The 26,760-nt window shown below is 43.6% G+C and overlaps 3 protein-coding genes across 5 annotated transcripts; 1 reads left to right on the top strand and 2 right to left on the bottom strand.

The window, feature by feature from the left end:
- Positions 1-1,661, bottom strand: LOC116610141 (synaptotagmin-4). Its single transcript, XM_032370843.2, has 2 exons — positions 1,430-1,661; positions 1-1,287 (listed from the first exon to the last, which is right to left on the bottom strand). Exons 1-2 carry the CDS (start codon positions 1,433-1,435, stop codon positions 367-369), a joined length of 927 nt encoding a protein of 308 aa, XP_032226734.1. The 5' UTR covers positions 1,436-1,661; the 3' UTR covers positions 1-366.
- A 5,256-nt stretch (positions 1,662-6,917) lies between these two features.
- On the bottom strand, positions 6,918-16,686 carry LOC116610130. Of its 2 annotated transcripts, XM_032370826.2 has the most exons (5): positions 16,419-16,686; positions 15,452-15,498; positions 8,636-12,648; positions 8,212-8,359; positions 6,918-7,316 (listed from the first exon to the last, which is right to left on the bottom strand). In XM_032370826.2, exons 2-5 carry the CDS (start codon positions 15,492-15,494, stop codon positions 7,015-7,017), a joined length of 4,506 nt encoding a protein of 1,501 aa, XP_032226717.2. In that variant the 5' UTR covers positions 15,495-15,498; positions 16,419-16,686; the 3' UTR covers positions 6,918-7,014. The 2 variants fall into 2 exon arrangements, with proteins under 2 accessions (XP_032226717.2, XP_032226715.2); XM_032370824.2 differs by lacking the exon at positions 16,419-16,686 and having other exon boundaries at positions 15,452-15,903.
- A 607-nt stretch (positions 16,687-17,293) lies between these two features.
- On the top strand, positions 17,294-25,285 carry LOC5502570 (synaptotagmin-1). 2 transcript variants are annotated; one of them, XM_048727872.1, is made up of 6 exons: positions 17,308-17,451; positions 18,735-18,847; positions 19,709-19,929; positions 21,393-22,250; positions 23,515-23,635; positions 23,860-25,285. In XM_048727872.1, the coding sequence occupies exons 3-6, from the start codon at positions 19,756-19,758 to the stop codon at positions 24,171-24,173; spliced, it is 1,467 nt and encodes a 488-aa protein (XP_048583829.1). In that variant the 5' UTR covers positions 17,308-17,451; positions 18,735-18,847; positions 19,709-19,755; the 3' UTR covers positions 24,174-25,285. The 2 variants fall into 2 exon arrangements, with proteins under 2 accessions (XP_048583828.1, XP_048583829.1); XM_048727871.1 differs by lacking the exon at positions 18,735-18,847 and having other exon boundaries at positions 17,294-17,451.
- The last annotated feature ends 1,475 nt before the right edge of the window (positions 25,286-26,760 follow it).

Raw genomic sequence — 26,760 nt, forward strand, 5'->3', positions numbered from 1 at the left:
TATGTAAATAGTAAATTGTATTTATATCCCAGAAGTGCTATTGTCCACTAACAATCATTGGTTTTATATTTCTCCGTGATTTGCCCTTTATCCAAACAAATCCACAAAATATATTTCCCCTGGTGTCTTCTTTAACAACCGCTGGGATGAGTTTTAAGATTCATTTTCCAGAAACTTATTTTAGAATGTTGTTTGACTAAATAACATTATATCATAACGTCGGAGTTGGAAAATACAATTAGTTTCAAGCTGTTGTTTTACTTTTTCCTGTTGTGCTCTTATATTGAAGAGAGTGGAGTGACCGCGGATAAGGCTAACAGCCCCCCACAAAATCGCCTCATTATTCGCCAAGTCTTCGGATTATTTTTAGAAGGACAGAGGATTGACTCGCTTGACTATTTTCTCGAGTCTGTTAGCTCTGAGTTCAGACAAAGGCATGAAAACTTCGCCAATAACGTACACGTTGTCTTGGATGTGGTCGAAATCCAGCACAACGAAGTGGGCAGTACACTCCCGCAACTTATTATGCACAAACCCGGGAACAATAAAGGTCTCGTTGAACACAGGATTCAATGTTCTCGACACTTTCCTTGTCCACTGCCAGTGCAGCATCTCGGGCAAAATCCGCATCTTTACACTGCAGTTTGGGGGTCGAAGGAAAGTTTCATCAGAAGTTGGAATCCCGGACACATTGATCACCGTAATGTGCAGCTCTTTGCTCGCAGTATCGTAGAACAGAGAGATTTCAAGCACGCATTCTTGCATCTCTGTTTGTTTATCTCGGATAAATTTCTCCGGGCTGTGATGAACAAGATCTTCGGAAAGTTGACCGATCTTAGCCGGGAGACTGAATTGTTTTAACAGTGGTTTCTTAGGCTTTTTCGCTTTAGTAGGAGTACTTGTGTCGAGATCAGCGATGGTATCTCTATCAGTTTCCCCTTCGGCTAATTCTTCTACCACCGACGAGTCATACGGGTCAGTGATCCGTACGCGCTCTCCATCGTCCTCGCGGGATCCGTCTTCACATTCAGTAGCCTCTTCTTCGGATTTCTTTGTCAATCTGTAAATATTCGGTTGTACAGGGTAGGGTCTGGTGTGCGCTGGTGGGAGGTAGCCTTGCGGCGTACCACTGTAATATTCAATCGTTCGCCTGCGACCATCGACATCATGCGTGTCATAACTACCCTTCGCATGCCTTCTGTAGCAGAGAAATGAAACGCAGACGGCCACGGCGCCAAACAGGAACCCTAAAACGGCGCCCAGGACGATCCCAAGACTCGCTGTATCCTAACCAAAACAAAACCAGATTTCATACTTCATTTCAAGAAACCTTCCAAATCTGACCAAGTTTACAAGCAGCAAAAGAACACAGCAAAAAGCTGGAGAGTCAAGGGATAAGTCGAATAAACAACCCAGAGCTTATACAAACCGTCATAGTGTTTAGGGATATTCGAGGGTGTTGTTACTGGAGTTCATGTTTCCCGCTCTTGGAGCGGCAGTTGGAGAAATGTGAGACCACAAATAAAATTTGATATGCGGATCTCTCTTCAACAGCTCGCGAGTGCTGACGACATCAATAGTGAAACCACCCCCGCTAGCACTTGATTATCTTTGCGCATAATTATGCTAATCAAACATCATTAGTCTGCCTGAACTCCGTGCGTAGCGTGGCACAAGGCGAGAATTCACAAGTTCCCTGACAAATATAAACCCTACTGTTTGTATGGTTAAGTGTCAAATTAGATTTGAGCCTGTGAGTGGGCTTTTTATCTATCATGTTGGGTTTATTGACCGCCTTTTAGAGAATTAGGAAAAGGATAATAGCTGTTGAGCTGTGAAATTCATACAATTGCCAATCAAATTTCTATGTAAAATCATGTCTTGATGTTGACTTGCTTTTTTGTGCCACGGGCAATAATGACTTGAAAGCGATGCTATCTGTGAAAACTAAAATTTTTCCCTTTCTCGATACTGCAGGGGTTATATCATCCTTTTTGAAAAGAACAATAGATGTTGAAGACATTACTAACAAAGCGTTTATGTTTTCTTTTCCATAATAAATGCAAATAATAATAGAACAGTGGAATCGAGGTGTGTGTTGGGGAGGGGAGAGAGGGGAGTGAAAGGCAAGCCTAATAAGAGACCCCTTCCAAATAAAGTTTTACAAACAGCCTGCAGAGTAGAACTCGGAAGATGTCCCTTAATGACAGAATACGTTTTTAGGACTCTTAAATACTGGACAAAAATCATTTCAAACAGAATGTAAAACTGAACAATCTTATGTACAACGAATGTAAGGATACGCCGAAAAAAGAATACTGGTCGGAAAAAGTAGAAAAATATATAGAAAAAATAGAATTTGGATTAATTTGGAATATACAAAACTCACAAACTCTCAATGTACAGAGATTTCTAGTGGACAGTCTAGAGAGACTGGAGGATATTAAAAAACAAAAATGGCTAGAACTTTTTTATGACCAGCGTAACAGGGGAAATAATGAAAAAAAGTTAAGAACGTACAGAACCTTTAAAACAAAAAAATAGACTAGAATCGTACCTAACGGTCGTAAAAAATATTGGCTATGGGAAGTGCTTTGTGCAAAAATAAAAACTGTCTTTAGAAAAAGCAAAAAAAAAAATGATTGGTGGGGGGGGGGGGGGGGGGGCAGGGCATACATGTCAACTCTCCCGCATTAGGCGGGAGTATCAAGATTTTGGACCCCTTCTCCCGCTCTCCCGCGTTAAGCACCAAATCTCCCGCTTTTAGCGATTTTTATCGGCTCCAAAAAATTATTCTATAGAAAATTGTTATTTTGCCTATTTTTTATTATTGGAAATATTTGAAACAATGATTCCATTGCGTAGCACAATTAATCTAACACCCTCGTGAGATCAACAAGTGGATTTGTTCGTGAGAGCTTTCTATACTGCAAACGCCTGCAAGGCTAAACCCACCCCTTCCCCTCAAAAATTAATATACCCCACCCCTCCCCCCAAAATATTCTCAAGCCTTGAGATTTTCAGAGGTTGACAGGTATGTCAGGGGGGCACAAGACCCCTCAAGGTCTCCAGTCTCCAGTAAATGTATGTCCTCAGCTCAAAACATAGAACAGCATTTACGTGTCTCAGAATAAGCAGCCATCCCTTACAAATCGAAATACGGAGGCATTTGAGACCCTATAATAGACCAGAAGAAATACGGAGGCATTTGAGACCCTATAATAGACCAGAAGAAATACGGAGGCATTTGAGAGCCTATAATAGACCAGAAGAAATACGGAGGCATTTGAGAGCCTATAATAGACCAGAAGAAATACGGAGGCATTTGAGACCCTATAATAGACCAGAAGAAATACGGAGGCATTTGAGACCCTATAATATACCAGAAGAAATACGGAGGCATTTGAGAGCCTATAATAGACCAGAAGAAAGAACTTGTCCTATTGCAAATTGGGTACGGAAGACGAGTGGCATTTTGCCGTGAATTGCGACGCGTATAAAGACGTTAGAGACGGATTCTTCTATAACAAGAGCCTTTTCCCACACAATACGTTTCTAAAAATAATCAACCCCCTGAAAACAATGCTGCGGCAGCTGCAAAATACGTGTGAGATTCATTTCGAATAAGACAAAACAAAATGCCATTACTGTACGTATTCTTTTTTCGTTCGTTATTTCCCAAAGCATTATTGGCATACATACCGAATCTAAATTATTGTACCAATAAACTATGTATGTATTAATGTATGTGTGTATGTTAAAAGTTATAAGCTTTGAAATCGAGGCTTGTGTAAATTTATAAAACTGTTAGTCCTCGCGTCATTTGTCTCTAAACCGGTGAGGGAAGGGTGGGGAGGGATGGTTCTGAAAGTCTTCTTCACCCCAACGAATGTTAAAGTGTGTTTGAAGAACTCGCGTACTTGAGAAATAGCAATAGATATTTGCAATAGAAATTTGTTTGATTTGCTGCAACCTCAAGGGGTGGGGTGGGGATTGGGGGGGGGGGGGGGGTGAAGGGGACTGGGGTGTAGCAATCACGAGTCACGAGCCAAAATAAAAAATGAAATACAACAACAAAACAAAATATGAAATACAAAGCAGGACGCGAAATATCGCAACAAAATATGGAACACAATGCAGGCCGCGAAATATCGCAACAAAATATGAAATACAAAGCAGGACGCTACATATCGCAACAAAATAAGAAATACAAAGCAGGACGCGAAATATCGCAGCAAAATATGAAACACAAAGCAGGACGCGAAATATCGCAACAAAATATGAAATACAAAGCAGGACGCAAAATATCGCAACAAAATATGAAATACAAAGCAGGACGCGAAATATCGCAGCAAAATATGAAACACAAAGCAGGACGCGAAATATCGCAACAAAATATGAAATACAAAGCAGGACGCGAAATCAAGAAATGAATATACATAAACACACACGATCTGCAAACAATTATTATTTTTTGCGTGGTACATAGAACAAATGTCATGTTCACGAATTTGAAGCTTGTAATCAAGATTCACGCAAGAGAAATTATCTAATTCGCGGGTCGTAAGGACACAAGATTTCACGAACCATGGCTTGAATTTCTCTGATTGTTTTTTTTAGAGAAAATTGTGTCTAATCACGAATTACAGATCACGCATCACGGATTACGGATCACGGATCACGGAGAGTCCCTTCTTAACCCCAGTACCGTCACTTCACAAATGATGCGTACCCAGGATTGCTGAGAGGGGGGGGGGGAGGGTGAACAGTCATAGGTATCAGAGGGTGGTCGCTAAATTAATATTTGACTGTTTTTTTATCTAGGGATAGGTAGTCTAAAAGTAGCTGGACTCTTGTATTACTCGTTTTGTTTTTTTATATTAATGTTTGTTAGCGTGACAGCCATGTACTTGTGTGTGTAAGCTGCTAATAAACTTAATCTATCTATATATATGGAAAAAGCATTCCTTAATAAGAAATGGCCCACTTTTTGGCCGCCAAGGGGGAGTGCGCGCCCTCACTGCGCACCCCCCCCCCCTTTGTACGCGCCCTCACTGCGCACCCCCCCCCCCCTTTGTACGCGCCCTCACTGCGCACCCCCCCCCCCCTGTGTACGCGCCCTCACTGCGCACCCCCCCCCCCCCCCCCCCCTGTGTACGCGCCTTATTCAAATAGATTCCGTGCGCTCATCAGGAAAGGTTTGAGACTGACGATAATACAGAAACCTAGAAAAAATTGTTTTTACTTTATCGTTTTACAACAATACCTTGCAGATAATTCTAAGATTTATCTATATGCTGGCATTTATGCGATGTCATATGAAAACGGTTAATACCACCTCGATGCAATCCTAAAAATGCAAGAGGAACAAACAAAATTTAGAAGTTTTGCCGTGAGTGGAATTTGCAAATCATAGCAATGAAATATATACTTCCTATGTGTTCGGCATATATTTTCATCGACCTCTCGCTTCATGGTTATTAACCTAGAGTTTTAGTTACAGGTTATAGTACTTATCAGTGATAAAACAAAGAATAGTTTCGAGTTTGAGTGGTCGCGTGGGATAAACCAACATCTTTCCCGATGACATCAATCTTTATTTGTCAATAATCCTTATCCTGAAGCACGCATTGCTTGGTCGTTTCTTCGTTACGTTATGTTCTTGTCTTCCTAAATACTGTGGAAACAGTGGCTGAAAAGCTTTCTTCACCGGCGAAAACAAGATTAAACACGCACCTCGAGTTTCGGTAGTGAATAATTATGCGTATTATAGTCCTCCAATCAAATCGCTCGCAAGACAATGGCGCTATTTCAAAACAACAACAATCGCCGTTTGGTTGCCAATGGGGCTTTAATGGAAAGTCATATGTTTTATTTAACCTGAGAACAGCGAGCAAGGCAGCTGTAACTCGCCACGCCCATACAAACCACAGCTTTCAGGATTGTAGTGAAAATTAACCCGGAACAACCACATTTGCATGATGGCAGAACTGCATAGTTGCAAGCCTGAGTAGTGTCGAGTCCACGCATCTAGAAATAAGCGAAATAGTGTGAAAACGAGAGAAACAGTGTGGAAACAAGAGAAACAGTGTGGAAACGAGAAAAACAGTGTGGAAACGAGAGAAACAGTGTGGAAACGAGAGAAACAGTGTGAAAACGAGAGAAACAGTGTGGAAACGAGAGAAACAGTGTTGAAATGAGAGAAACAGTGTGGAAACGAGAGAAACTGTGTGGAAACGAGAGAAACAGTGTGGAAACGAGAGAAACTGTGTGGAAACGAGAGAAACAGTGTCGAAACGAGAGAAACAGTGTCGAAACAAGAGAAACAGTGTCGAAAGGAGCGACAAAGAAACCTGTGCGGTTGAGTGGAGGAATACTTGGTAAAAACCTTCATTATTTGCAGTTATTGTTTTCTAATTTTTTCACGTATTTTCTTTTGATGCTTCATTGATGCTTCAATGTGGGATCGTTAATCGAAAGCTATTCTTATTCAATAACTTTTAATCGTTCATACGGTTACGGTGGTAGCTTGCGCAAGCGCTTTTATCCTCAAAGAACCTTGGAGGCCCAAGCACTACCCCAGGGAGGACTACCCCAGGGGGAACTACCCCAGGGAGGACTACCCCAGGGAGGACTACCCCAGGGAGGACTACCCCAGGGAGGACTACCCCAGGGAGGACTACCCCAGGGGGGACTACCCCAGGGAGGACTACCCCAGGGAGGACTACCCCAGGGAGGACTACCCCAGGGGGAATATTCCAGGGGGCAACCCTTGGTTGACCTGAACGAATAATGGAAAACGATGTGCAAGGGGATGGGGGAGGGGAGGAGTCGTCTGTAAAGGGGTGAGAATAATGCACAGACCTGGGAGCTTTTTGAATTGTTTCGGTCGCAAAGGGCCATTTATTCACACTATGACGCTTTGACTAGTATATTACTTATGAGAATTACAATAAGCACTTTGTATATTCACAATTTCTTGTAGAGAATAAATGAATAAAATCACACTCCTCTTTACTTGTATATCTGGTGCCATTTATGGACAATATCATCAGGATTGCAAAGTATCTCATTCCAGTGATCCATTCCGTCCTTTCCAGCATCCATTCCAATTCTCACATTTCCGATTGATCTATTCTTAGCGATGCCTTTGTGTATTACTAAAAGCTCAAGTGTCGCCAGCGGCATTCGTGTGATTTGAATGTCAATCACGTGTTTTGAGTCAAATACCGGGTTCCGCTGAGACCGCTGGACGGAAGTGCGTCTTTCAGCAACTACACTTCCAGGATCCTTCACGGTCAGCAAAATAAACGGATCTGAAAAGAAATGTCAACGTTTAGACAGCTTGCAATTTACATGTCACAAAATAATATTTTTAAAAGAGAGCATCTCATTATATCTAAAAAAACGGCCCCGAAATATCGAGCAAGGCGCCGGTTCTAATAAAGCAGCTGTTGCCAATAAACATAGAGCGAATCACGAGAAAGGTTTCGTCCAGTCACATAAATTAAGCGACCCACGCCGCCTATCTCTCTTCTTTTTAGTTGAGTGATATGTACAAAAACACTCCCAAAACGAATTCGACAATTTAAGAATATCATTTCAAGGGTATGAAAGTGTATGAAATGGTATGAAAGTGTATGAAATGGTATGAAAGTGTATGAAATGGTATGAAAGTGTATGAAATGGTATGAAAGTGTATGAAATGGTATGAAGGGTGGATGAAAGTGTATGAAATGGTATGAAGGGTGGATGAAAGTGTATGAAATGGCATGAAAGTGTATGAAATGGCATGAAAGTGTATGAAATGGTATGAAAGTGTATGAAATGGTATGAATGGTGGAAAAGGAGCTTTTTTAGACTGCAGTATATAATTGGAGCCTTGAAAACGCCCCCTCCCCCCTTCAACCCAAGTTCAGCCTACGAGACTAGTACAACTTTGAGACAATTGCTCAATAAACCAAATTTGCATTCTTCCTAATATCATGGTATGCACAGGGAAAGAGCGCCCGATAAGAGAGCTTTCCTCTTATCTACTTAGACATTCTCCTAAGCGATACACGCGAATCTGTAACTATAAAACTGACAGGAAAGAACATTGTGTATATCACTCTACCCGGCGCTGGAGAGCGATATTAAGGACAAAACGGACAAAAAAGTGAACTATCAGTATAACCGCAAAGTATTTTAAGCACAGGGTTCCCATCCTACCTGTTTCTCCAGTCTTGGTCATTGCCGGTAACCCGCGAGCTTTGAGAATTTGAACCAGCAGTTGCTCTTCCAAAGAGCTGTACTTGAGGCCGAGGTAGAGGGCTCCTACAGGAACTTGAGTTTGTTGATCGTGTCTTCCCCTGCCTTCCTATTGATTCAATTATGTGTTTTTTAGTCTAACAGGAAGTGGAGAGCAAAGAGCTGATGTAAAGTCCTCGTCAGACGACGTTCAACTATTAACTTCCTATTGCCTCTAGATATGAAAAACAATAAATGGAGGCCCTAGGTATCTGTGTCTACGCCTGTTTTTCTTTGTGCTATCTTTTATGGATTCAAATTGGTGTTCACCACACCCATTCTTTTACTGCTTAGGCAGGATTCGTGTTTTCTCGATGGGCACAGTGACTTGTGTTTTTTCACTTACCAACGTGTCATCGTCTTCTACGAGAGTCCTTTGAAGTGAGCATGTTTGCTTCAATTTATCACGTGATTTGAGAGGAGCCAATGAAATGCTGGCGTTTGCGCATGCTCTTTGTATATTATCGCTGACCAGCAAAAACTGCAATATTGCATTCGATAACTCGCTTTGCTTTAGACCCGAAATGACAATCAAATCATTGAAAACACTGTTTTCTCCTGAACGTACTGTCTTTGTTTTCTTCCATTGTGGGTTTTCACTTTCTATGCATGTTTCAATGTGGATGCTTGAAGCGCTCTCAAAGTCAAGTGACAAATTTGTAGCTTGGAGAACAGTGACATATAACGTGGGGTTGCGACAATTCATTCTGTCATAAAACAAGCAGAAATCTAACTTCCCCATGGCCTCACCATTGTAACTTAGAAACGATTCCTCAATATTTGAAATATTTCCCGTTTGCTTTTGAGACAGGCTGCTTCTCGATTGCTTATCGCGTTTCAAAGCTTTTAGAAGCCCCGACAGAGCTGATGGGTTCTTTCCCCGGCTTGCTATTGGCTCAATGCTGTGGTTCTTTCCCCGGCTTGCTATTGCCTCAATGCTGGGGTTCTTTCCCAGGCTTGCTATTGGCTCAATGCTGTGGTTCTTTCCCAGGCTTGCTATTGGCTCAATGCTGTGGTTCTTTCCCCGGCTTGCTATTGGCTCAATGCTGTGGTTCTTTCGCAGGCTTGCTATTGGCTCAATGCTTGGGTCCTTTTTAAGGCTTGCTATTGGTTCAATGCTGTTTCTACTTAATGTTCGTCTCTCGTCGCTCTCTTGTAGAAGACATTTTGGGGTGCTACTTCTCCGCGGATCATCGCAAATTCCTTTGTTATTCAACATTTGTAACGATGCGCATTGATGTCTTGCTGAATCTGGCTTTTTTTCAATGTTCTCTACCCCATGTGAACCAGTTCGCATCCTCTGACTTTCGTTGTCATCATTCCTTATTTTCGTAGTTGATTTTACATGTGAAAAGAATCTTTTCAACTGCTTTATATCAACGTTCTTCTCATTATTTCGTCTGAGCTCCTCACAGCTTTGATGCCGTTTAAGTTTGTGGTTTGTAGCCTCGTTATGACCCGCACAGCTTGCTATGCTTACATTATTTTCTTGAATTCTACGCTTAACCGTAAGGGCCTCGTTTGCAGACTTACACCGGTCCCCAGACTCTTTCTGTATTAATCTATGTACATCCCTCGGGCCAGTCCCCCGCATGAATTCATCCATAGGTTCCCCTTGATCAGACATGACAGCGAGGCTAAGTGACACGCTCGAAGTACCCACTAAGCTTGTAGTGTCTTCTGGGCATGCAAACTCACCCTCTTCTTCTCCTCTCGCAATGATTTCTGGGTACGTGAGTGCCTCTCCCACACCAGTCAGACGTGCCGCGGTTTCGTCTGGGTACCCATGATGCCCTGGCCGGCGTGTTAAGCTCTGTGCGCAGTCAAACAGTCGATTTGATTCGCGTGTGGAATGGGCTTCAGGTTTCCCAAGATGCTTATCGTCAGGCATGAAATCGCGTAATTTTCTTTTTGATTGGCCGTGATTGGATTGCTCTTTAGAGCTCCGATGATTGCTCGCAATGCTCTCTGGGTAGCTCGCATCTGGTATCCAATTTGGCGCGTTATTTTCTGCTTTACTGGAAGCGCGCTCGGAATGAAACCCCTGCATCTTGAATCCTCTCCGCTCAGCATCTGTAAGTTCTTTTCGTGACTGGTGTTTATCTGCATTTCTCATAGGCAAGCCCGCTTTTCTCTCTGCACCATTTACTGTATCTATGATTGCATCAGTACTAGGGATACCAGCGGCTGACAAGCTTACAAGCTCCGGTCTTGAACGTAAGCTGTTCTCCCCCCTCGGCAATAATTTACGTTGCAATGTCGAAATGCTCCTAATAGAATTTCTGGACTTCTCACAACTTGTGTTATCTTCAGATGGGGATTCAAATCCACTCGCACCCCGAGGGATTTCCTTTTCGCCGAATGTACTAGCACCGCGGATATCCGCACCTCCTTTTATGTCATGCCCCACCATGTCAGCGCTAGAAGCGTGGAAACTTTTTTTGTAGTCTTTTCCAGCAAATGCACTTGCGCCGCGTACATCAGCCGCATCTCCCACTGACGATGAACAGGAGAAAGCGCTGGCGCCTCGAGTGATAGCTTTGTTATCGCCAAGTGTAAACGATTTACCAGCTAAGTCGGGCGCGTGTAAACCAGCATTCCAACCAGCAAAGGCGCTTGCGCCACGAATACTATCCTGCTGCCCGTGGGAATTAGACATTTCTGCCGTTGAGTCTGCAAACGCACTTGCGCCTCGCACAACATCTGTGTTTCTTGGCTTTGATTCCGTGATATTTTTCACGCGCACGTGCTTTTGACTCTTTCCTGAGAAAAAACCTTGTTCTTCGTGTTTAATTGATGTTTGGTGGTGTTCGCTGCAATGCTCGCAGCATGCCGTCCCGTGAATATCCCGCTCGCAGCATGCCGTCCCGTGAATATCCCGCTCGCAGCATGCCGTCCCGTGAATATCCCGCTCGCAGCATGCCGTCCCGTGAATATCCCGCTCGCAGCATGCCGTCCCGTGAATATCCCGCTCGCAGCATGCCGTCCCGTGAATATCCCGCTCGCAGCATGCCGTCCCGTGAATATCCCGCTCGCAGCATGCCGTCCCGTGAATATTCCGCTCGCAGCATGCCGTCCCGTGAATACACATCTCCGAGGGAGCACAGACGACACGCAACCGACTTAATCTCCCGCCTTTCAGAACATTGCTTTCTCTGTTTACAATCTCTCCAGTAACGAACGGTTTGTGCCCCTTCCTCTTTCCCTCACTTGAATCCTTGACTTGTATTCCAGGCTGCAGTCGCCTTAAAATCTCTCGCTGTTCATCTTTGCTTAGTTTCCGCTTCCTCTTCCAGTCATACGACGGTTCCTCCTGTCTACTGGTGTCTCTATCTATGACGTCAGCAAGCCATTTCTCGATCGTAAAGCGTCCTAAAGGACTTTCAATGATATCATTGTCGATGGCGTCATTATAAGTGGTATCACTTTGATTTGATACTTGGAGCCCCGGTGTATTTCTTGCGGTATTATCCAGTTGGCGAAATCCATCAGTAGTACTGGCGTGAGTATTCGTATCATTACTTTGTTTAAGAGAACAATCCTGCGCAGTGCGGTAAAGGTCGCTTGGCGCGCGCTCGTTTTTCAGCACACTCAGCCTTCCTTCCGCATGGCTAAGATTCTCAGCACGTTTTGAATCACTGCGCATGTGATTAGATAAGCAAACGCTGACCCTCGAATCTGGGCTCTCATGTCTTTTATGCGAATAACAATACAACTCGTCTTGGTCACAACTTATTGAGACGCTACTTGACGACACAACATCGCTTTGCTTTTCTAATTTGCTGATGCCTTCTACGTCATTACCGTTTTGAATTCCATCGCTTTTTCTTGTTTCTGACTGGCAATTGCTGTTTCTATTTTTTTTGCTTTCGGCGCCCTCAATATTTTTGTCGCTTTCTTCAGTAACCTCGTGAATGGGACTCAGTCCCTTGTCTGATGTCTTTGACTGCACATGACCATATATAGAGTACGCCTCTGCGCGCATGCCCGGGACATTTCCCATAACCCCGCTGAGTGGTGCATATTGCGGGAGTTCACAGTAGGATTTTTTCACGGCATCCACGACGTCATTGTTTTCCTGTTGGAGGACCGAGGAGACCTGGGGATGAGCTTTTTCCTCGAGAAATGCTGAGAAATCTATACCACCTTGTTTGTGTTTCTCGTTTCTTGATTGGCTGCCTGTGCTGTTGCTAGAGAAGGATTTGCAGCAAGCGGAAGCGGAAGTGAGAAGAAGCCCGCCAAAGAGAAGCATAAAAAGAGCACCAAGCGCGGGAAATATCAGTGATGTCGCATCGTCACCACTTGCTCCATGCAACTGCTGGTCAAAGGTACTGCGGGCATTGTGCTGCTGGAAGAATTCTGGAACAAAAGAAACAGTTCGTGTCACGTACTACAAGTAGACTCTTGGTAACGACTCGAGTTTACGAGAGTGATCACAGAAAGAACTTTGTCTGTTCATTTACACACGGAAAAAAATGACCATTTTTTGTCCATACACCTCAACAAACTCTAGGGGCCAGGGCGTTTGCTTGTGTCGGTCCAGAACTTTGGAACCAATTACCAAGCTACATTAGCGGGATAAAGGGACTGACTTCATTTAAACAGGCTATGAAGACACATTTGTTCCGCCTAGCTTACAATGTACTAATTTATTAATTATTCATTTCTATATGAAAGTCTGTCTTCTCTGTTTCATTCTATTTAGCGCTTTGGAATATGAACACATAGTTTTAACGCTTTATAAAAAAATATACTATTATTAATTAAGGAAAAAATACAATTTTTATATGCGCGATGGTACAGTGTCAAGCCAATTGTCCACACAGCGCGGGCTGCATCACTATAGCAACCTACCCCTGTGAGACACGCGCGCCCTGACGGACCCTGATATTTTTTACTCTACATCTTATCAGTGAGCTTTGTGTAGCGTAACCTGGACAGGGCTCCCACTGCTTGCATTGTTACCCCAACCCCCACTCCGCTAGTATTGATACCCCCACCCCCCACTCCGCTAGTATTGATACCCCCACCCTCCACTCCGCTAGTATTGTTACCCCACCCCCCACTCCGCTAGTATTGTTACCCCCACCCCCCACTCCGCTAGTATTGTTACCCCACCCCCACTCCGCTAGTATTGTTACCCCCACCCCCCACTCCGCTAGTATTGTTACCCCCACCCCCCACTCTGCTAGTATTGTTACCCAACCCCCCACTCCGCTAGTATTGTTACCCCCACCCCCCACTCCGCTAGTATTGTTACCCCACCCCCCACTCCGCTAGTATTGTTACCCAACCCCCCACTCCGCTAGTATTGTTACCCCCACCCCCCACTCCGCTAGTATTGTTACCCCACCCCCCACTCCGCTAGTATTGTTACCCCCACCCCCCACTCCGCTAGTATTGTTACCCCCACCCCCCACTCCGCTAGTATTGTTACCCAACCCCCCACTCCGCTAGTATTGTTACCCCACCCCCACTCCGCTAGTATTGTTACCCCCCACCCCCACTCCGCTAGTATTGTTACCCCCACCCCCCACTCCGCTAGTATTGTTACCCCCACCCCCCACTCCGCTAGTATTGTTACCCCCACCCCCCACTCCGCTAGTATTGTTACCCCCACCCCCCACTCCGCTAGTATTGTTCCCCCCACCCCCACCCCCCACTCCGCTAGTATTGTTACCCCACCCCCCACTCCGCTAGTATTGTTACCCAACCCCCCACTCCGCTAGTATTGTTACCCCCACCCCCCACTCCGCTAGTATTGTTACCCCACCCCCCACTCCGCTAGTATTGTTACCCCCACCCCCCACTCCGCTAGTATTGTTACCCCCAACCCCCACTCCGCTAGTATTGTTACCCCCACCCCCCACTCCGCTAGTATTGTTACCCCCCACCCCCCACTCCGCTAGTATTGTTACCCCCACCCCCCACTCCGCTAGTATTGTTACCCCCACCCCCACCCCCCACTCCGCTAGTATTGTTACCCCCACCCCCCACTCCGCTAGTATTGTTACCCCCACCCCCCACTCCACCCCCCACAGCTGTCCATGGTTGCCGAACTGCCGGGTAATAGACTGTGCTAGCGTCCCGTCTTGGCCCGACTGGTGCCAATGTGTGTATGCTTGTGTGCTTCTAAAGTCCACATTTATGTATACATACTCGCAAGGATAGTTTGGCTATCCGACGGAGTTTTAGACTAGCAAAGGTCGCATGCGTGATCCGCACAATTGGCATCACGCTAGCCCGGTCGCAGCTCTAGATCCCACATGGATCTGAGCTGTGGTTTAAAGCACTTCGTTCGAGTCGAAGTCGCCCTGCAGTTTTTTTTTGCCGATGAAGTTTAACTGAGGCAAACCGGCTATGCTATGCTGACGAGTCCTAATAAGGACGAAACAGCTGTCCATGGTCCATTGGCACCCGACTGGTGCCAATGTGTGTATGCTAGTGTGCTTCTAAAGTCTACGTCTACGGTCAACGATTGGAGGCAAATCCAGCAATAACTAGCCAAATTTGGCACAAGAAACAAGTAGTGCGCGATCGGTGTATTATATATGTAAATGTAACGTAATGCGCTTATTAGTACAACGTGACTTTAGATGCAATCTTAGTAATAATTTGTCCGTCTTTTTTGTGCGAAGCGAGATTTTGTTTTATTCATTGGTCACCCGCAAGCACATACAATGCGCATGCGCGTTGGCCTAGCCGTCGTTTCATCATGTTCCCACTTAGCCCGGCGAAACAACATGAAAGTCATGAAAAATAATACTCCTACGTTTGTTAAGCTCTGGGATACTTTCGTATTACCAATGCAAACCAAATAAAAATTGATTTATTTTCTTAGTAGGATTGGCTTTTCATATAAATATTTTGCGAAAGCTTTTGAACGCGATATCTTGAGGTGTGGCGGTCAAAAGTCATTTGCTCATGCCGTTTTACAATACGAACGTTTTTCAATTCGAATCACTATCAAAATAGCAATAAGCGTTTTGCCAAAAATACAACTAGTTTTCGTAGATTTCCAATGCCAGTTTTGCATTTAAAATTCTGCAGAGAATTGTCGTGAGACCTGTTCGGGTTGTTTTTTCTCGCGATTATCAAGTAGGAAATAAGCCGCAAATATCATTCCTAAATTCAACACTTAATGCTTCCTGAAATCGCTTACCTGTTAGTTTTGTTCCCTTGCCTATAAGCGAAGAATTTTCCATAATCCTAATAATCATAATACCATAATCTCAAAGCTCGGCTTGAAGCACATCTCTTATTTTATGATCGAAAGATACTCAGCTTACCAGCGCGGGAAAATCCCGCACCTCACGTGACCACTTGAGGGTAGTTGCGTCTTTTGTCCTGCTAGGTACGTGACGTTAGCGGAGCGTATTGAGCTCGTGCTGGTGTCGGAACGAGCTCGTAAAAGAGTATACCTACCTCGCGAAGATGTCGGTAACATCCCGCGAACGTGTGTAAATTTGTGTAGCTGTTGTATCGTATTGACCTCGTAAAAGAGTATACCTACCTCGCGAAGATGCCGATAACATCCCGTGAACGTGTGTAAATGTGTGTAGCTGTTGTATCGTATTGACCTCGTAAAAGAGTATACCTACCTCGCGAAGATGCCGATAACATCCCGCGAACGTGTGTAAATGTGTGTAGCTGTTGTATCGTATTGACCTCGTAAAAGAGTATACCTACCTCACGAAGATGTCGGTAACATCCCGCGAACGTGTGTAAATTTGTGTAGCTGTTGTATCGTATTGACCTCGTAAAAGAGTATACCTACCTCACGAAGATGTCGATAACATCCCGTGAACGTGTGTAGATTTGTGTAGCTGTTGTATCGTATTGACCTGGGAAAAAAGTATACCTACCTCGTGAAGATGTCGATAACATCCCGTGAATGTGTGTAAATTTGTGTAGCTGTTGTATCGTATTGACCTCGTAAAAGAGTATACCTACCTCGCGAAGATGCCGATAACATCCCGTGAACGTGTGTAAATGTGTGTAGCTGTTGTATCGTATTGACCTCGTAAAAGAGTATACCTACCTCGCGAAGATGCCGATAACATCCCGTGAACGTGTGTAAATGTGTGTAGCTGTTGTATCGTATTGACCTCGTAAAAGAGTATACCTACCTCGCGAATAGAATCAAAAAGCCCAAACTGTCGCGATCTCGTACCAGAACAATAAATACAATACACCAAAAACTGGAAATCGACTCTGCCAAATTTTCGTTTTAATAAGACTTCTTCAGGGCAGACTCAAGCCGAACAACATAAGGGGCTTCATAATGTCCTCACGGTAAATTGCTGAATGCAGATTTGACCACTTAGTCTGCCCTGAAGAAGTCTTATTTAAGACGAAAATTTGGCAGAGTCGATTTCTTACCTCGCGAAGATGTCGATAACATCCCGTGAACGTGTCGTAAAATTTGTAAAGCTGTCGGCGTTTTCTTTCGATAGGATGTGAGGACCGAAATGCAGACGTAATAAATGTAGGACATTTAGACCGCTGTTCGGATCGATAAGATACACGCTGTGACCAATCTTTCAACATCAAGTATATCTGTGTATCTGAACAAAGATTCGGCAGAAAAAGAATTTTGCCCGATTTCATCTAACAAACCGCAACTTGTCAAATTCATGAAATAGTACACGCTCTTTTTCACCGGAACTTTTTGCTTCATTGTGCTAGGTTTAAGAAATATACTGTAAATAACACAAAATGTACCAGCTCGTAAATAAATCTTACTAAAAAATAAGTCCAATTTTAAAAGACGATGCATTTGTATAACATGACCAAACAAACTCTTTCGTTCCAAGGGAAAGGTTTACAAAACACAAATCTTTCTCTATCTCAAGGTTTCAAAGGCATCAAGATTGTCATAATATAGCTGAATCACCGTTTCATTGTTATTTAGACTAGATAATCCCTGGTCCTCACATCAACAGATAAATCTCAAACAACGCGCTGTTAGAAACAACCCACCCGTATCCGACCGGTACAATAGTGACGTCACATAGCTAACCGGTCCCCGAATGCAAAATAGCGCCAGAGAACAACAACGAGCGGGAAAACTACAAAAACGAGCCCGAACAGAAATGGATAAGCGGCTTTTAAAGGCTTCGTAGCTGAAGGAAGCCATGGGGCTACCGTTAAAGTTCCAAGGTAAAAGTCCGTATTTCATTTTAGTGTCTTGGCCTTGGATGGCTCTTTAGGAGATCCTCTGACTGCAATCGCGATATCAAGATGTGCTTTGTTTCTATAAAGACGTGTTCAATCCAGTGAAAATTTAATTGAGCGAGTCGAAATGAATTAGTTTTGTGCAATCCATAGTTGTGATCAATATCCCTTGTGTGATAGAGGGATCCTGCGTGATACTGCATGAGCAATATTTGAATTTTAGGCTCTGAATAATTCCATTGGACTATCCATATAATTTCAAAAATCAAATTCAATTAAGAAGTATACTTTTTTTATGAGACCATAAGATTTTCAAAAAGCGGAAAGTAATTGAAATGTTTTTTTTTAAATATTTATTTGGAGACTAGGTTAACGGTTTTCTTTGTAATGGCACGAGAAATATGTGTCGTCGCTCACGCTTGTTTGTCTAAAGAGAGAAGATGTTTGATCTTTTGTCACAAATACCCCCCTCATCTACAGAACAAAACTTATTGTCTTTTTCTGTTTTCTATAACCGGCGGAGGGAATCGAGGAACTTGGAATAAGACGGAATCGAGGGAGCTTTGACTGTAAACTGTGTATACATTCTCCAGAATTAGTTCTTGTTTTCAAGTAAAACTTTGCCCTAATAACGTTTCCTGGCGGGCTATTGCCGCTGGCATAACTTGTGCAAGAGGGACCATTGTCCATGCATTTAGACCATTTTTTTACGCATTAAACAGTTAAAGCTGTTCGTGGCAACTAGCTCAAATAAAATAATTCTCACCTTTAATTCTCCCCTAACCCTATAACAATTCATATACAGCAGCGTTATACATTTGCATGCATGTGTTTGCCTAAGGTCAAACATGTTTTTATTTTATACATGTACCTTTGGGAGCGCCCGCAAAGTACGCTGGATCCTCGAGCATGTATTTTATAAGGAACAAACGTTTGTGATTATATTTAAACTGTCAAGCACAGCGATTCCACGGTTGAATTGTTGCTTGCTCAATGGGCTGCAGTAAAAGCAGGGGGAGTGGATTGTGTTACAGCTAATACTATTATTAAATTATCCATCCTTGACTAGGCACAACCGAAGCCAAACATATAACGAATTGAATGTTTTTGGAAGCAACTGGTGCCCGTTTTAGCCGAGGTAGAGGTGCTAATTGTGCAATACCTCCAGCAAGTTCCCATCTCATAGTGTCCTAGTTACCCGAGTTTCATTGAAATTTTCCGCGCGAAGAAACAATGTTTCCAGTTTCTTCCAATTTCCCTTTCTCTAGGGAGGAACATAGTAGAAGGTTCTGGGTAGCTCGAGAGACGGAGTTGAAGAAGTGACAGAGAAAGAAAGAGGGGTAGAACAACCAAATCCATACAAGACAAGACACACACAAATGTAAAAAAAATGCATGCCGCCAAAACCAGACATAAATTGCAAACAACGAGGGCTAAAATTATGCAGAAGAATGGTCACGACTAGAACCTCCTTCCTCGATCCTAATTAACAATTTGGTTCTAACAGTCAAACAGTCTCTTCACTGTGCAAACAAGCGCCACGATGGTTTCTGGTGGTTTCTGATGCAAATTCGCACAACAAACAAATGTATAGTTCAGGCGCCAACCGCTACTGGTCCCCAAAAGTTGAAACACAATTACATGGAATTTGGAGAGAGATATCAAGGTTCTATCGATATCAAGGTTCTATCGATATCAAGGTTCTATCGATATCAAGGTTGTATCGATATCAAGAGGCATTGCCACTTTATCCCTCTTTAGAGGACTGATACACAACTCGATGTGTAAATAGTTAGTCTGAAGTCTTGGTAATGAGAGAAAGAGAGCGAAATTGCCTTTCTCGGTCCTGTTTCGACTCGCTGATAGGGCAGAAGGGGAGTTAGAGTATTAAACAAAAGTCCGGTTCCTTTGCCGCCTTATTAAATTCTGGATCCGCTTCTGTCGTGTTGCGAACATCAGGCAGACAAAAGCATACATCAGTGTTCTCTTCAATTCATCAAATACACCTCTTTCAAATATGGTAGCACTCGAAGAATTTTAAGCATACAGATAAAAAACAGTTCAGGTTTGTGTAGCTGCATTCTTTATATACCTGTAAACATGCATTTTAGAGACCAGGATTCGGCCGTTTGCACTTTACCCATGAAGCACAGCGGCTTACGACATGGCGTATACTTTATTATGATACGCGCACGATTGAATAGTCTTTATTATGATGGTCTTTGATTCGTGCTTCCCCCAGACTTTGACCCTCGCCGCAGCAAGCAGAATACCAGTTATGTAAGTCGTATGATATGGCAGAATACCGGTGTCACGTGTGTACTCGGGCTCCTTGTCTTTCCCGTGCTGGTGGGCGTGGCCATAGGGTACCTGCTTGTCCTACTAGGGGTGACCACGTACCGCAAGGTCCAAGCAAGAGGCAAACAAGAGGCTATCGACAGGGGGGAGTACCAGAAGATTAAGGTAAAGCAATAATTGAGGGCTGGGGTGGATCGGTGTGCAAGAAGGTTAAGGTATAGTGTATATATAATAGGGGTGGGGGGGAGGGGGAGGGGGGGGAGTACCAGAAGATTAAGGTAAAGCAATAATTGAGGGGGGTGGGGTGGATCGGTGTACAAGAAGGTTAAGGTATAGTGTATATATAATAGGGGTGGGGGGGAGGGGGAGGGGGGAGTACCAGAAGATTAAGGTAAAGCAATAATTGAGGGGGCTGGGGTGGATCGGTGTGCAAGAAGGTTAAGGTATAGTGTATATATAATAGGGGTGGGGGGGAGGGGGGAGGGGGGGGAGTACCAGAAGATTAAGGTAAAGCAATAATTGAGGGGGCTGGGGTGGATCGGTGTGCAAGAAGGTTAAGGTATAGTGTATATATAATAGGGGTGGGGGGGAGGGGGGAGGGGGGGAGTACCAGAAGATTAAGGTAAAGCAATAATTGAGGGGGCTGGGGTGGATCGGTGTGCAAGAAGGTTAAGGTATAGTGTATATATAATAGGGGTGGGGGGGAGGGGGGAGGGAGGGAGGGCCAGAAGATTAAGGTAAAGCAATAATTGAGGGCTGGGGTTGATCGGTGTACAAGAAGGTTAAGGTATAGTGTATATATAATAGGGGTGGGGGGAGGGGGGAGGGGGGGGAGTACCAGAAGATTAAGGTAAAGCAATAAGTGAGGGGCTGGGGTTGATCGGTGTACAAGAAGGTTAAGGTATAGTGTATATATAATAGGGGTGGGGGGAGGGGGGAGGGGGGGAGTACCAGAAGATTAAGGTTAAGCAATAATTGAGGGGGGTGGGGTGGATCGGTGTACAAGAAGGTTAAGGTATAGTGTATATATAATAGGGGTGGGGGGGAGGGGGGAGGGGGGGAGGGCCAGACAGGGAAGAGGGGAGGGGGAATTGGACCCTGAGAAGTGGAATTTTTTATCTTTTGAGATTCTGAGATTTTGAGATTCTGAGATTTGAGACTCTGAGATTTTGAGATTCTGAGATTCTGAGATTTTGAGATTCTGAGATTTTGAGATTCTAAGCAGAGCTTAAGGTTGTAACGTTTATTATGATTCCCTTAGCGCTCCCCGCTCTATTGCCGCTTTCTCGGCTCGCGCTCCCAGCGTCTTCCGGCTACCTTGTTGTTCGCGAACTGCACAACTAATACAACCCCCAATTTGGTCTCTAACGTAGCGCCCGAGCCGACTCTTTTTTCATAGAGGCTTATAACAGATCATTTCAGCCGTGTGTAGTTTTATTTTTGATTCCACCACGCCTACACAGACCACCTAGTTATTCTACAGCTTGTCTGTAGTCTTTCTAGTCATACCACCTAGTAACTCTACAGCTTTTCTGTAATTTGTCTACTCACACCCCTTTATAGTTATTCTACAACTTGTCTGTAGTTTTTCTAGTCGCATAACATCTCTTTTCTTTTATTGTTTTCAGGTTGTCCTTGGCAACGAGGTGATTGACTCGTCGTTCCCGGATAAAGTCTCTATGAATGTCCAAGATGGCACCGTACGGGCCCCGCCAGAACACGTGCCTCATAAATACTACTACCACCGACTTATCAATCAAACAGGCAATACCAATGGTTACGTCAAGACCCACGGAGACGAGGAAAGCGCGGGCTCAGAAGACGAAGACAACAAAGAAAAGCATGCGTACTTACGTGATTCCCGGGATGAGAGCGACTCTAGTTTGCATGCGTCAATGGAGGATAACGCTGACCGCACGGATGATGAGAAAGGGGCAAAAAGGGAAAAGCGGCAAAAAAGACGGCAAAGCAGTAATAACACTATGATCACAAATAGCCCTGAAAAAGTGAACATGGAAGAAGTTAAGGATGTTATTATTAATATCGATGAAAATGAAAAGCATACTTCAGGGCTAGGAAGATTGCGATTTGCGTTAAATTACAACGCCACGAAGACAGAGCTCCAGGTGACTATCATAAAAGCGAGTGATTTATTTGTTCACGATAACAAAGAGGGCATAAACCCGTACGTGAAAATAAGCCTTTTACCGCAAAAATTCTGCTGGCAAAAGACTCGGATTGTCGAGGACTCACCGGACGCTGTGTTTAACGAATCTTTTGTTATCTCGGGATTCTCTAAAGAGCGTATTCGTGAGTATAAGTTGAGCTTCTGTGTTGTGAATTATCACGAGTATTTCAAGGAGAGGTACGCAGATGACGTCATTGGGGAGATTCACTTCCCGCTGTCAGAGCTTAAGGTCCCGGATGATAAGTCGACCGTATCACTGACGAGATGGACGGAATTGCGCCCTGTGGCAAGTAGCAAGGTGAGATGACGGTTGCTAGGGTGGGGATGAGGGTTGCCAGAGTGGAGATGATGGTGGTTGTGATGACGGTTGCTAGGGTGGAGATGATAGTGGCTGTGATGGTGATGAGGATGATGAGGATGATGGATGGACTTGCGCCCTGTGGCAAGTTCGCCATAACAGACATCTAAACGAACGAAGTAGAGGAGCGATAGATTATTTTGATCGCAATTTTCTTAGTGCTTTGCAGTCCAAATTAGTTAAAAGATTCACTAGTATTAAAAATGTAAAGCCTGTCCAAAAGGAGTTCATCAACAAGCGGCGAGATGTCTTCTATGTGCTGCCGACCGGCTACGGGGAATCGCTGATTTCCAGCTTATTCCCGGCGTTTGCTCCCGCCTCAACGATAGTGGATTCAAATTCCCAAGCAAGCGATTGTACTGGTCATTTGCCCCTTGAGTTCTTTGATAGACTCTTATCCGGGGATAACTGCGAGCTTATCCGCGATTTTCTCCTACTTGAAGCGCTTTCCCGAGAAAATGCCGTATTCCCCACCTCCTATGGGCAGATTCTTGTCACTAACACTACAGTAATGATCCCATGGGTTTTCAGATAAATATTGTTATTTTTAAAACGAGTTTTCATGGGCTCATTCATACTCATGAATTCGATTCCCGAGCAAAGAGATGTTTACATCCAAGGAGAAACTGACACATTCTTATCACAAAACATTAACATGGAAGTGAGGCAGAAGTCGAAATAGCGCTTCAAGAGGCCAGAGCCTCGTCTCAACCTCGCTGGCCACTGAATAGAGAGACGCACGAGGCTCTGGAACCAGGGTAGTGGCGAGGTGAGAGTACGGTTGCTAGGGTGGAGATAATGGTGGCTGTGATGAGGGTTGCTAGGGTGGTGATGACGGTTGCTGTGATGGTGATGAGGGTTGCTAGGGTGGTGATGATGATAAATGGTGGTGATGGTAGTGATGATGGTTATGGTGATGATGATGATGGCAGTGGTGGTGGTCTCAGTGCTAAAGATAGCGATAATAATAGTGACAATTATTATAATGATAGTCGTGATTATAATTGTGGTGGCGGTATTGGTAATGAAGGTGATTATGATGATTGTGATGATGATGATGGTGATGGTGATGATTGTGATGATGGTGATGGTGATGATGATGGTGATGGTAAAGGTGGTGATGGTGATGATGATGGTGGTGCAATGATGATGATGGTGATGATGATTACATGATTACAATACATCATGATTACATGATTTCCAGTCTGATCCTGTCGATCTCGGTGAGGTCTGCGTCTCCCTGTGCTTCCGTCCATTCAGCGGTCGCCTAATTGTAACGGTCACCAAGATTCAAGGGCTGTCTAAAGTAGCGGTCGAACGAACAGGTAGATACATCTACATCAAACCTTTTATACCCCATTAAACGAGGAAAATTTGAGGAAAAGTTGTGCACAAAATTTGAGGTGGCATCACCGACAATATTTAGCGATAACGTACTCGAGCACGGTGATAAAGTTTAAAGACCTTGCCAAAAAACGACTCGGCCTTTTACCACCACTTCGGTACTGTTACAAAAAAACATGAATAACCTTAAAGTGTCTGGTTTCAGATCCTTATATAAAGCTGTCGTTATACTGCGATGGAGTTCGCCTCTCAAAAGCTAACACACGAGTGAAGCGGAGGACCTTAAACCCCATATACAACGAGAAATTCAACTTCAACGTAACCGCTGACCAGATCTCGCACACCACCGTCGCGCTCAGGGTTGCCAACCATCGCGAAGCCCACGCTCCGAGCCTCGGTTTGGTGTTACTGGGGTATAACTCTCGAGGGTCCGGTCAGGAACAATGGCATGGTATGCTGGAGTCGCCTAGTCGGCACATCGAGAAATGGCATAAGATATTGCCGGACGACCTGGCTTAGGCCCGCTGCACCTTACGTGCCTCAATGAACTCAACACAAATGACCCTATATAACACGAACAACGTGGATTTGCAAAAGGAATTGGTTTAGAACATGATAAATTGAATAAACAGTATAGAAAGCTATTGTAGTTAGTTAGTTGCGTCTTGTACATGTCCATCTGTATTCTGGGGCGGATCCAGGGATGATTCAATAAGGTCAATAAATAATTTAATCACACGTCTCGCCTTGGAGCCAGGGTAGCGAACCCATTTCTTCTGAACAGTTCTTCGCCCTCAGTCTAATCGTCCTTTTTGTCATCTTTCTTTCTCGGTGAAACAGAGATGCCTATCCACACGCATGCACACGAGAGCGTATGTGATTGGCTAGACTTCCTGTCAATCAACTAGCCAAGATGTCAGCACAATTAAGTGCAATGGGGGAAGGGAGTTCATCTTATTCATTATATTTCACTGAATTAGTTAGGTTCCAATCGAAATAATACATTAGCTGCTCCATATTTCTATATAGTTATATAAATCCATACATAGGTATGAAATCAAATTAAAAACAATCTACATTTCTAATTCTTAGGAGAAACGAAGGGAACTTCGAAATGGTACAAAATGGTAAAATCATCAGGGAGTGAGGTGAGGTTTTTGCTCGAGTTATTTGGGTAAAAGTGATTGGAAATTAGGTTTCAAGAAAAATCTTGGTTCTAGTTAAAAAAGAATTCTATTTATCTAGCGTCCCCCGCGTCTAAATACCCGAGTTCCAGTTAGCTGTAGATCTCACTATTATTCTATGGTGATCATAAGCCTTCTCTTTTTTGGGATCGGGAGAGATCAACGCCAAACTTTCTACATTAAAAAAAATACTTTTTCATCCGACCATTTTAACCCTTAAAGGCTTCACCATCCTATTGTTATCGAAAGAATCTAAGATTGTCCCTTCATGTGACTCATTTCTAACGTGCTCCGTATCACATCTTCTGAACTTTCGTCACAGAATAACCCTGAAGTGTTTCCTTTCTCTCTACTCTTGAAAGGCACTAGACGATAGCTAATGGGATGGTCTACAAACGTAGAAATATGGTGTCAAAAAGCGTTTAGATAAAATGACTCTTGTTTCAATTGTGAGGTGAATGCAACTGAAAGTTTTAAGTAAACTGAAAGTTTTCCTGGTGAGGTGCACTTAAGTTTACTTACAAGGAAAGCTTTCGAACAAAGAAACTATCAGTCAATAACTGTAGAGTGGAATAATACAACACCACAGTCCATGATATAAAACTCAAGTTTTGAATTTTTTTATTCGAGCATGAAAGTGTGGTGTATTTGTATCACGATAGAATCAGAATGATATAGAGACTGAAATAGCACAGATCTTTCATTGTCGGACTTGATCCATTGCGTTTTAATGACTCTAAAATTCAACAAAGAGCCTGAAATATTGCATGGTCATTATACTCTTCTGGTAAATGAGCCGAGCCACAATTAATCAAGTGAAGAACTGTATACCTTTGACTCGAGTGTATGGCAATTATACATTTTTAGGGACAGCTTGGAAAAATAATAATTGCTAAGTACTGTGTGTCGTGTCAAAGATGAAACTCAAGCGCACGAATGATTCGTATCGCTATAGTCGCTATAGTCGGATCCTTTCTTTGCGCCCTACTCTTGTTAACTCGGTTTTACCACGCCTTCGTATGCGACCATCTTGAGCTGTGACTGCACTAGCTCGAACACCGTTTATGGCAGTGTGAAAAGAGTTCGTCTTCGGGTTAATAAAACCAAAAGATCCACTCGTTAAAATGTGTTTCTTAATTTCTTAGGAAGCCTGATCAAGTGAAGTTTCAATAGACATCTCAGTCTACCGTGTACTAGGGAAATGATTATCTGAAAGGGGGTGGGGTGGGGGGGGGGGTTAGGGGCGGAAGGCCTAAAGGGAGGGGGTTGGTATTTCTTTTTAACTTTTCATGCATTTCTTCTAAAATGTTCGTCCCAATGCTGGGACAGACTAACGCATTTCTAAAACTTCACTATGCCATCCACTAGATTGTCATTATATTTAGTACTTGATTTTATTTTGAAATGACAGTCTGATGGAAGATTTATTTGTTATTGAGTCTAGAACTGACTGCGTATGAATACTCAGGGCGTAGAGGACATTCCGTGCATGACTATGAAAATGCGAGGAGATTGATGGCTCTATGGAATTAAAGCAGTCATTAGTCGGTAGCATTCCTCTCTATTGTGAAACACACACATTTTGCTTTTCCAAAGCATTCTTATCACTAATGGGGCCAGAAGTTTTACAAAGATCTAGTTAATCTATGGATCATATCAATTTCAGGCGGGTTTTCACTTGTCTATTCCTAAGAGCGTTATTCTACTAAAGAGGGGGACTGTATTGAACTACTGATTCATCCATTGATCCGCCAATGAGCCTAAATATATGACAAAGAATTCACCTTGAAGCCCTCCTAAAATAGCTTGCACGTTACTAACGACCCTCGCTGTCTCCGCGAAAGAAATTTATTGCAATTGCTTGATTGACTGGGAGAAGATTGAAAAGAAAAGGTCGTGACCCAGATGTGAATGGCGCAGAT

The sequence above is a fragment of the Nematostella vectensis genome, chromosome 5, assembly GCF_932526225.1.
Source record: "Nematostella vectensis chromosome 5, jaNemVect1.1, whole genome shotgun sequence".
In the NCBI taxonomy this organism is placed as follows: domain Eukaryota; kingdom Metazoa; phylum Cnidaria; class Anthozoa; order Actiniaria; family Edwardsiidae; genus Nematostella; species Nematostella vectensis.

Coding starts and splice junctions, on each gene's coding strand:
- LOC5502570 (XM_048727871.1), top strand. CDS start 17,427: ATGGGGCTACCGTTAAAGTTCCAAG. Junction 17,452..19,708: donor GCTACCGTTAAAGTTCCAAG/GTAAAAGTCCGT, acceptor TGCTTCCCCCAG/ACTTTGACCCTCGCCGCAGC. Junction 22,251..23,514: donor GCCCTGTGGCAAGTAGCAAG/GTGAGATGACGG, acceptor CATGATTTCCAG/TCTGATCCTGTCGATCTCGG.
- LOC116610130 (XM_032370824.2), bottom strand. CDS start 15,509: ATGATTATTAGGATTATGGAAAATTCTTCGCTTATAGGCAAGGGAACA. Junction 12,649..15,451: donor CAAGGGAACAAAACTAACAG/GTAAGCGATTTC, acceptor CTTTTGTTCCAG/AATTCTTCCAGCAGCACAAT. Junction 8,360..8,635: donor TAGAAGACGATGACACGTTG/GTAAGTGAAAAA, acceptor TTGAATCAATAG/GAAGGCAGGGGAAGACACGA.